The sequence below is a fragment of the Malus sylvestris genome, chromosome 16 (genome assembly GCF_916048215.2).
Source record: "Malus sylvestris chromosome 16, drMalSylv7.2, whole genome shotgun sequence".
Lineage (NCBI taxonomy): Eukaryota > Viridiplantae > Streptophyta > Magnoliopsida > Rosales > Rosaceae > Malus > Malus sylvestris.
This window is the reverse complement of record NC_062275.1, coordinates 19,033,298-19,044,140: the sequence shown is the minus strand read 5'-3', so window position 1 is coordinate 19,044,140 and position 10,843 is coordinate 19,033,298. Positions and strand designations below refer to the sequence as shown.

Genomic DNA, 10,843 nt, shown 5'->3' with positions numbered 1-10,843 from the left:
ATAGGAATACAAGAGCCTAATTGAAGTGGGTAAATTAATATAGTTCAATGTACAAGGATGTACTCAATTCAATGTACATGATACAATACATGTACTCCAATAAAGTCTAACTATTTCTAGAAGGACCTACGACATTGGTTGGGCTATGGGTGTCTCTTAAACTCTTCCCATCCCTGGCAAACTGGACGGACTTAAGCGGACAAGTTTGGAACGGAGGAGATCATGCCATGGTTTATAAAGAGCTTTCGTGAGCAAACAACATGTTGATCAACATAAGTATTATAACAAACACAATGAGTACCCACAACCATCTTTTCGCGAACAAAATGATAATTTAGTTCATTGTGATGAGTATGAGCATGTAGAACGAAATTTGTAGCCAGATATTTGTAGCATTAAGATTATCACAGTTGAGCTGAATCGAAAAGTGAACAGGGACACCAAGTTCACGAAGTAAGGAACACAAGCATTGCGTTTGAGCACATGCATGGGCCATGAACCGATATTCGAATTCAGCATTGGAGTGAGAAACAGTGGGTTGTTTCTTGGAACACCAAGATACAAGGTTAATACCCAAGAAAACAAGGTAGCCACTTGTAGAGTGACAAGTGACCGAATCAAGATGGAATGTTGGTTTATAATCGATGGTGCCTTTGATATACTAAAGAATACACTTCCTTAGTACCTTAGCATCAAAATAGTAGAGAGACTGAGAGAAACCGAATGAAGATGGAATGTTGGTTTATAATCGATGGTGCCTTTGATATACTAAAGAATACACTTGATAGCTATTATGTGAGAAGTACGATGAATTGTGTAATAATGTTGATGGCCAAGGACAAATCTAGTTTAGTGAGAGTGAGGTACTAAGGAAGCCGACAATTTCACAATAAGTAGTGGGGGAGGCCAATAAGGAATTGTCCTGGGCTGTTAAGGCAACTTTGGCCTTAAGAGAAGTGGACTCAGGCTTGTAGTCAATCATGTTCTGCTTCACAAGAAAGTCATGATCATATTTATCTTGATTTATACATAGACAATTAGAGTCACAAATCACCTGTAATCAAAAGATATACCTGAGTGGTCCTAGGTACTTAATGTCAAATGTGTTGCCCAAAATTTTGATGAATGTTGAAAGTAAGGAAGATTCTAGTATAAGAATGTCATCTATATAAAGTAGTAAATAAATCAACTATGAGCCATGTCGAAAAATAAATAGGAAATTGTCAGCTTGGCTTTGAAGGAATCTAATAGAGAAAAGAAATAAGCTAATATGAGTGAACCATGCATGATGAGCTTGCTTAAGAACATAGAGGGACTTGCATAAATGACGCACATGTGCCGAGTCGAATCAACGAACACTTGAGGTTGAGTCATAAAGACATCTTCTTATAAGTAGTGATAGGATTAAAAGCACACCACAAAGTAGCACACAAATGTCCTATTGATTTTCCTTATTAACACTAAGATTTGTCAATTGTAGCATATGAAAATAAGGGTCTTTCCCGCAGAAGATTGTTTTATCTAACTACCTAAAATGTCACAAAAACTGGGTTGCTGTCCCTACTGACCAGCCACCGAAAAATAATTATTAGACTGACTTATACTTATCTAAAGTCTACGAAATTTTATATTCAGATACTAGACACAGAAAGCTACACTCACACAAATTTTTGCGATTTTTGGAGTTGATTTGCTATTTAAATTAAATCGAACAAAAACAGGATAGAAACAAATTTTAAGTAGTTCACAAATTAAGAAAAACGAGTTAGGGGTATTGCTATCCACCACCAAATAATCATGCAAACATGTTATGTTTCATTCAAATTTCTTTTATTTCCTGATGAAGATGCTCAAGTTGGCTCAATGTTAGAACTGAACCTATTACTCTTTCTTACGTAGTATGTTAAGAGAATGGCATTTTCAACTTAACTTAGTCCCTAGCATGCAATCTAGAATGGCGTGTTCATAGATTTAACAAGTAGAAATCATTAAGAACGAAAAGAGTTTGAGTCATCACAAGGCATCGTAAGTACTGGCGTTGTCTTACTTATCCTAGAAATTGGTTCACATGTTAATCGCAATTAACAAGTACTACTTTAGAACATATGTAGGTCTTCATTCGATAAGGGCAGACACACACATATTCATAGCATTAGAATCCTAGATATGCTTACTACGTATGCATCCATAGAAAACAAATAAAGAATTCATCAATGAGACAAGTAGTGAACCAAGTTTCATCCATTCATAAAAGTAATTCAACGAAATATCATAACAAAATTGCAATCATATTCGGGGCTTCAAAACAGCCCCTAACTTCTAAAAAATTAGTTACACATAGTTCTCAAAATAAACCAAAAGAAAAACATGAGTTTGAGAAGATAAAACCGAGAGAAGAGAATGCCAAGATTTCCTCCTTCCTTTCCTTCCTTTCTCAACGCAGCAGCCTTGCCTTTTTTCCTTCCTTTCCTTCCTTTTTTTCTATTTTTTTTTCCTCTAAAGAACTCTCTTTTGCTGCTGCAACCTGCAGCCTTTATGCCCATGCTTGCTGCCCCATTTCTACTCCATAACTCACCCCACTAACAGCCATTTAGTGATGACAATAAGTGAGAGGAAATGGTAAAACAATTGTAACTTTTTGGGCAACCTTTATGCCAATTACTCCCACTTAATCCTCATCTTTAATTCCATTTCATCTGATATTTGAAGAGGTGTCAGCTGGCTTGTTCTTGGCTGCATCAGTTTTGGCTGCTAGTTTTATTGGATATATTGCCTTCAATGCAGTTACTGAGCGTCTTGGAAACCTTTCAGTGTTAAAACGGCCATAACTTATTCTAGAAAAAAGATATTAACAATCCGCGAAATGCTCCAGAAAATAGACATCCGTAGCTTTCCAAGAATATAAGGCTCATTCTCTAATTCATTCTGAGTTGTTCGCAACTTGCTTCCAACGTCAGCTGACCTGTACAGGCAGTTTTGACGAATTTGTTACTTAAAGTCCCACTTGTGCTATTTTTCTTTTATTTGCTTGACAAATCCTACAAAACACAAAAACAAAGTAAATAGCTCAAAAATATAAGGAACTAACTAAGAAAAGACAAGTGAATTTGATGTAAAATATATATAAATATGAGCTTATCAAATACCCCCACACTTAGCTTTTGCTAGTCCTCGAGCAAAACGAAGAAAATATGAAAAAGTAGCAACATGAAAAACAATAGTTTCCCCCTATGTGACCCTCATAGAATTTCATTCAAGAAAACAAATCATCAAGAACCTTAGCTAGCACCAAACAAGCTAATCCAAGCTCATCTTCCTTATTCAAATGTTAGCAGTAACTTTTTAATCATCCATGAAGTGTAGTGTGTGTAATAGCCATGCTAATGCAATTTCAAGTTTTTTTTTTAAAACACCACATGCTAACTAGTGATCTTCTCACGGGACATACACTCAATCACACATATGTTTAGTTTAACGTGTTTCGCTCAAAGAATCAGATGTGAAAGATCTACCATAAGCTTGCATAAAGATCTCATCTCTACAATCATAATTGCAAAACTTAAATCAAGAGGACTTTTATTGGTTGTAATGAGGCTTAGGAAGAGGGTTATAGAAATGAAAGGATAGGTAAACACAAGTTCCAAGTTATATTGCAAGCAATTCTCTTGTTGAGATTTACAAGAACTCAAGCTCTCCAACCACTCTACTAATACCTCCAACCACACCCCTAAACTGAAAAAAAAACTTTTTATTTGCTTTGTATACTTTTTTTTTCTTTTTTTTCTTTTTTTTTTCTTTTTTTTTGTTTTTTGAACCAATTTTGCACATAACTAAATACAAACATGAAATACCCCCATACTTATTCTTTTTCCAAACTCCTTCAAAGTACTTCACAAACATTTCTCATAAGACAATCTCACATTGCTCACTAGCTAGCTTGGAAAGGGTAAGGAAAAATGTTTAAGGTATAAGGATAGACATATTTGGTGATAAGAAATAAAAGGCTCAACATATACGGATCAAATTGGCAATCTAATGATATTATTTTTCTTTTGGAAACATGCTTATTTGGGCCATGGTGATAAACCTAATGCCTCTATCCTTTTCAAGTTCATGCAATCAAATGACAAACATTTCGAAAGATCGTTACGCAAGTTCTAGAGATGTAAGTCACATAAGTTCATCACACATGAAAGAATATGAGTGTATGAAAAATGCACACACTTTCAATAGGCTCAAAAACTCACATAGGTTGTATATGGTCACTATATTCACATGCGAAGTTTTAAGTCATACTTTAGTTTCACATCAACAAGGCTATGTGCATTTGGTTTTTCAAAGATGATTAAACATGTACAAGGCTAACAAGAGAACAAGGAATTTCACACAACACATGCTTACTAAATTCTTGATCCCTGTAGTTCAAATTCAATCCAATTATATCATTGGGTCGGGAAACTAACAAAAATCTAATTCAAAGCGATAAAGAAAATAAGACAATATTTTTTGGATTTTCACATTTTTTTTAATTTTTTTTTTTTGGGGTTTATTTTTTAGAGTAAACAAAACCAATTAAGAAAACAAAAAGCAACAACAAGAAAACAAATCAAACCAATTCTTAGTCAAAGGGATGAACATTTTCAATTTGGTCATTTTTTAGATCCTTACCCCCAAACCTAAACTAGACATTGTCCTCAATGTCAGAAAATGAAAATAAAAATAAAAATAAAATAAATAATAATAAACAAAATAAAGCATTTGGACTGAAAACTTCCCCAATTTGCAGTAAAATCAAGCAGTGACCCCCAAACTCCAATTCTGCAATCAACTCCAATGGTGGGCACGATCAAATTTTCCTACAAAGAAAAGAAATAATTCAGCTTAGCACGCAAGAAAATTCAGAAAAAGCAAACTAAAAATTGAAAATGACATAAAAAGACAATGAATAGAAATATTGGGTTGCCTCCCAATAAGTGCTTGCTTTTATGTCCGCAGCCGGACGGTACTAAGAGTAATCATCCAAGGGGAGATGGTTCTTGGAGGGGTGCAACCTCCACATCATGCTCCGCAAAAGACTCATAATATGGCTTGAGTCTATGCCCATTCACTTTGAATATGTTTCCGGTCTTTGCACTTTGGATTTCCACTGCACCATAAGGAAAAATATTATTTATAACAAATGGACCAACCCATCGAGAACGAAGTTTACCTGGAAATAACCGAATGAGAGAATTAAATAAAAGAACTTTTTGTCCAATGGAAAAGCTCTTCCTTGATATCATCTTGTCATGAAATGCCTTTGATTTCTCCTTGTATATTCGACTAGACTCGTATGCATCATTCCGGATTTCGTCTAACTCATTCAATTGAAGCTTTCTATGTTGTCCGGCAACACTCATGTCCATGTTGTAGGCTTTGATCGCCCAATAAGCTTTGTGTTCTAACTCTATTGGAAGACGGCATGGTTTCCCATAAACTAACCGAAATAGGGACATTCCAATAGGAGTCTTATAAGCAGTCCTATAAGCCCACAATGCATCGTTTAAGCGCATGCTCCAATCCTTCCTACTAGGACTCACAGTTTTCTCCAAAATTTGCTTCACCTCACGGTTTGATACTTCTGCTTGACCACTAGTTTGCTGATGATAAGGTGTAGACACCTTATGTGTGACATTGTACTTCCTAAGCAACGCTTCAAATGTTCGATTGCAAAAGTGACTCCCTTCATCGCTGATGATTGCTCTAGGTGTTCCAAATCTTGCAAAGATGTTAGTCTTAATAAAATCTGAAACAACTTTTGAATCATTAGTTTTGGTGGCTTTCGCTTCCACCCATTTAGAAACATAATCCACAGCCAATAAAATGTAAAGAAAACCATTTAAAGATGGAAAAGGTCCCATGAAATCAATGCCCCACACATCAAAGATCTCAACAACCAAAATAGGGGTTTGTGGCAATTGATTTCTTGGGCCCAAGTTACCCGTTCGTTGACAACGATCACATGTTGAACAAAACTCGTACGTATCCTTAAACAAACTAGGCCAATAAAAACCACTCTCTAACACCTTAAGAGTTGTCCTCTTTGCTCCAAAATGGCCACCACATGCATAAGAATGACAAAAAGTTAGAATAGATTTAAACTCAGATTCGGGGACACACCTTCTAATCAATTGATCAGTGCAATATTTCCACAAATAAGGATCATCTCACTCGTAGTATTTGGCGGTTTTGACAAGTTTATCTTTTTGAGCACGTGTAAAATCATCTGGAATCCTTTTGATGACCTTGTAATTGATAATATCTGCATACCAAAGGTCAGTAATCTTTAATGAAAACAGTTGCTCATTTGGAAAACTTTCACGTAAAGGGATGAGATATTCCTCTGTGTTTGAATGCACAAGTCGGCTAAGATGATTTGCTACAACATTCTCACTCCCTTTTTTATCCTTAATCTCCAAGTCAAACTCTTGAAGCAGAAGTATTCATCGAATAAGTCGCGGTTTTGCATCTTTTTTTTTGAGTAGATACTTCAAAGCTGCATGGTCAGAAAACACAATAACTTTAGTCCCAATAAGATAAGATCTAAATTTTTCTAAAGCAAATACAACAGCTAGAAGCTCATTCTCTGTTGTTGAATAATTCAACTGTGCATCATTGAGTGTTTGAGATGCATAATAGATGACATGTGGCACTTTGTTGACACGCTGCCCTAGAACTGCACCAACAGCATAGTCTGAAGCATCGCACATCAACTCAAAAGGTAAACTTCAATCTGGTGGCATGATCACAGGAGCCATGGATAACAACTCCTTAAGCTTGTTGAATGCTACCACACACTCTTCATTCATATCAAATGTTACATCCTTTTGAAGTAAACGACACAAGGGTCTAGAAATCATTGAGAAGTCCTTCATAAACCTACGGTAGAAACCTGCATGTCTAAGAAAAGAACGAATCTCCCTGACAGTAGTAGGGATGGGTAAAGAACTAACAAGTTCTATTTTAGATTTATCAACTTCAATTCCCTTTTCAGATATGATATGCCCTATAACTAATCCATGCGAAACCATGAAATGGCATTTTCCCCAATTTAACACCAGATTAGTTTCTTGACAACGTTTTAAAACTAGGGACAGATTATGTAGACATGTATCAAAAGAATCACCATAAACTGAAAAATCATCCATGAACACTTCAATTATTTTCTCAATCATATCAGAAAATATACTTACCATACATCTTTGAAATGTGGCGGGAGCGTTGCAAAGTCCAAACGGCATCATCCGGTATGCAAATGTGCCAAATGGACATGTGAAAGTCGTATTTTCTTGATCCTCCGGAGCAACTGCAATCTGATTATATCCAGAATAGCCATCAAGAAAGCAATAATGAGAATGACCAGCTAACCTTTCTAACATTTGATCTATGAATGGGACTGGAAAGTGATCCTTGTGTGTGGTGTTATTTATCTTCCGATAATCTATGCAGACTCGCCAACTATTTTGCACACGTGTTGGCACTAGCTCACTAGCTTCATTCTTAACAACTGTGACTCCGGATCGCTTCGGAACTACTTGAATAGGGCTCACCCACTTGTTGTCCGAAATAGGATATATGATGCCAACATCAAGAAGTTTGATAACCTCTTTCTTGACAACCTCCATCATAAGTGGGTTCAAACGACGTTGAGCTTCCCTTGTTGGTTTTGCACCTTCCTCCAACAGAATCCTATGCATACATGTAGCTGGATTTATACCTTTGATATCTGCAATGCTCCAAGCTATGGCAGTTTTGTGATCCTTCAGTACCCGGATCAGTTTATCCCCCTCTTCTGCTGTGAGTTGTGATGATATGATAACCGGTAATGTTTCATCCTCTCCAAAAAATGCATACTTCAGATGTTCAGGAATCGGTTTAAGCTCCAATTTAGGTGCCTGAATCACAGAAGGAAGAGTTTTTTCGTTAGAAGTAGGAAGAGAAATAAAATAGGAAGAACACTTACCACGAATTGGTGAAAGATTCAAGAGAGACCACTGTTTGGATTAATTTTTCTTCAATGTGCTCTGAATAATTAAAATTTCCATGTGTAATACTATGCACTAATGCCTTCTTTAAAGTATCTTGTTCCACACCTTCATTAAAACAATCCTGCACAAAATAGTCAAACATATCAAGAGACAAACAAGATTCTAATTCACTAGGATACCTCATAGCATTGAAGATTCTGAACTTGACGTTTTCCCCATCAATTTCCATGGTTAAGGTACCATCGTAGACATCAATCTTCGTACGTGCCGTTCTAAGGAATGGTCTTCCCAATATAAGAGGAAGTGCAGTAGGCATAGGGTCGTGTTCCATCTCAAGAACAAAAAAGTCAGCAGGAAAAATGAGCTCATTCACTTGCACAAGTACATCCTCCAATAGGCCTTTGGGATATCTATTTGAACGATCTGCCAACTGGATTACTACCTTTGTTTCCTTCAAGTCTCCAAGGTTCAATGACTTATACACTGAATATGGCATCAGATTGATGGATGCCCCCAAATCACACAATGCTATCCCAAACTTTTTCCCTCCAATTACACATGGAATGGTAAAGCTACCGGCATCTTTCAACTTCGGTGGCAGCTTTCTCTGCAAAACAGCTGATACTTCCTCGCTCAATGCCACAGTTTCTTGATCATTGAATCTCCTCTTGTTCGTACAAAGCTCTTTAAGGAACTTTGCATACTTGGGAACTTGTTTTATGGCATCTAAAAGAGGTAAGTTCACTTGGACTTTCCGGAAAGTATCCAAGATTTCCTTATCAGTTTGCTCTTTCTTAGACTTCATAAACCTACAAGGGAAAGGAACAGAGACACATGAGTTAAATGAATTTTGAACTTCTTTACTTACCTTATCAGAATCTTTTTTGTTCAATTATGTATCTTTAGGAGACTTTTCAGTTTCTGTTGAAGCCTCATCTTGCTCAAGATTCTTGGTTTGTAGCTCACCTTGTTCAATTGTGTATTTTCTAGTCCTCTTTTGCATCCTCGACTGCTCAAAAACTTCTTTTCCACTCCTTAAAGTCACAACATTCATCTTCTCCGCATTTGGATTCACCACGGTTTGGCTAGACAACCTTCTTGGTTGGTGTTGTTGCCCCATCAAACTTGCTAACTGACTTATTTGGCGCTCAAGGTTTTCAATTGCTTTGTTTGTTTTCTGTTGATGAGATTGAGTAGAGTTAGCTAGAGAAGCAATTAAATCCTCAAGAGACTTACTTGGAGCTTGTTGTTGTTGAGGCTGAAATGGTGCCTGCGGTCTTGCTTGAAAGAAGCCAGACGAACGGTTATAGTTGTTGGGAACAGATTGTTGTCCATTGTCTTGATTGTTCCACTTTAAGTGTGGATGATCGCGCCATCCTGCGTTATAGTTGTTGGAATATGGATCATACTTTTGCCTTTGTTGCCCTCGAAATCCTCATAACGCATTAGCTTGCTCAAGGCCACCTTGATCTATCAATGAAGGGCACATGTCCGTGGCATGTCCCATCATTGAACATACACCGCACACCTGTTTTGGAGCCACCATAACATGTTGCACAAGATTAATCAAGTTAGCTAATTGTAATTCAATACTAGAGTTAGCACTTACCTCGTTAACTTTCTTAAGAGGTAGCTCATCTCTCCCTTCAAATTGTCGTGTTGCTAGCAATGTTCTTTAGCAATGCCTTAACATTAGTTGGTGTCTTGTCCATGAATGCTCCTCCACTTACTCCTTCATAAAAATATTGTATTAAAAGATGCTCTGAAATTTGATGATTAGGACAAGATGCAACCAAATGTATGAATCGCTCATAGTAATCTCCAAAGGGTTCTCCATGTTGTTGTCGGATTATGTCCTTCCTTATGCTTGCAGCTTTTGTGGCCGAAAAATATTGCTCCAAAAATGCTTGCTTCACCTGGTTCCATGTGTTCATTGATCCCGGAGGTAAATTGTAAAGCCACTCCTTTGCCTTGGCTTCTAATGTAAATGGGAATGCCCTCAACTTGACTTGCTCCTCATCCATATTTGCTGGTCTCATTCCCGCGCACACCACGTGAAACCCCATGAGATGCTTGTTGGCATCCTCTGTTGAGAAGCCATGGAACTTAGGCAAGTAGTGAATCATGCCGGACTTGAGCTCAAATCCTCCGTCTGCATTTAGATAGGTGATGCACAATGGTTGTTGATCCGTATTCGGCGTTGCCAACTCCCTCAAAGTACGGTTATCAGCCATGCCTTCTTGTGGTTCTTCCTCCTCTTCAGAACTCAAATGTAGTGGAGAAGATGGTGGTAAGGACACCGATGCACGCTTCGGCTTTATTTTTCTCTGAAGCTTTCGAAGTGTTCGTTCAAGCTCAAGATCGTACGAAGCTAGATCAATGCTCTTGGACCTTCGAGTATGCATATACTACGAAGAGTACCTGAAATAAAAACAAAAACAAAAACACTAATGAGACAAGAAAAGAAAACAACAGAAAAATAAGTAATTAGAAATAACAATCCCCGGCGACACGGCGCCAAAAATTTGATAGGATTAAAACCACACCACAAAGTAGCACACAAATGTCCTATTGATTTTCCATATTAACACTAAGATTTGTCAATTTTAGCATATGAAAATAAGGGTCTTTCCCGTAGAAGATTGTTTTATCTAACTACCTAAAATGTCACAAAAACTGCGTTGCTGTCCCTACTGACCAGCCACCGAAAAATAATTATTAGACTGACTTATACTTATCTAAAGTCTACGAAATTTATATGCAGATGCTAGACACAGAAAGCTACACTCACACAAATTTTTGAGATTTTTGGAGTT

At 37.1% G+C, this 10,843-nt stretch overlaps 1 protein-coding gene across 2 annotated transcripts; it reads right to left on the bottom strand.

Moving 5' to 3' along the window:
- Positions 1-4,575: 4,575 nt before the first annotated feature.
- Positions 4,576-9,346, bottom strand: LOC126607227 (uncharacterized). 2 transcript variants are annotated; one of them, XM_050274748.1, is made up of 3 exons: positions 9,264-9,346; positions 7,233-8,836; positions 4,576-4,856 (listed from the first exon to the last, which is right to left on the bottom strand). In XM_050274748.1, the coding sequence occupies exon 2, from the start codon at positions 8,830-8,832 to the stop codon at positions 7,999-8,001; it is 834 nt and encodes a 277-aa protein (XP_050130705.1). In that variant the 5' UTR covers positions 8,833-8,836; positions 9,264-9,346; the 3' UTR covers positions 4,576-4,856; positions 7,233-7,998. The 2 variants fall into 2 exon arrangements, with proteins under 2 accessions (XP_050130705.1, XP_050130704.1); XM_050274747.1 differs by lacking the exon at positions 9,264-9,346 and having other exon boundaries at positions 7,233-8,949.
- Positions 9,347-10,843: the final 1,497 nt, after the last annotated feature.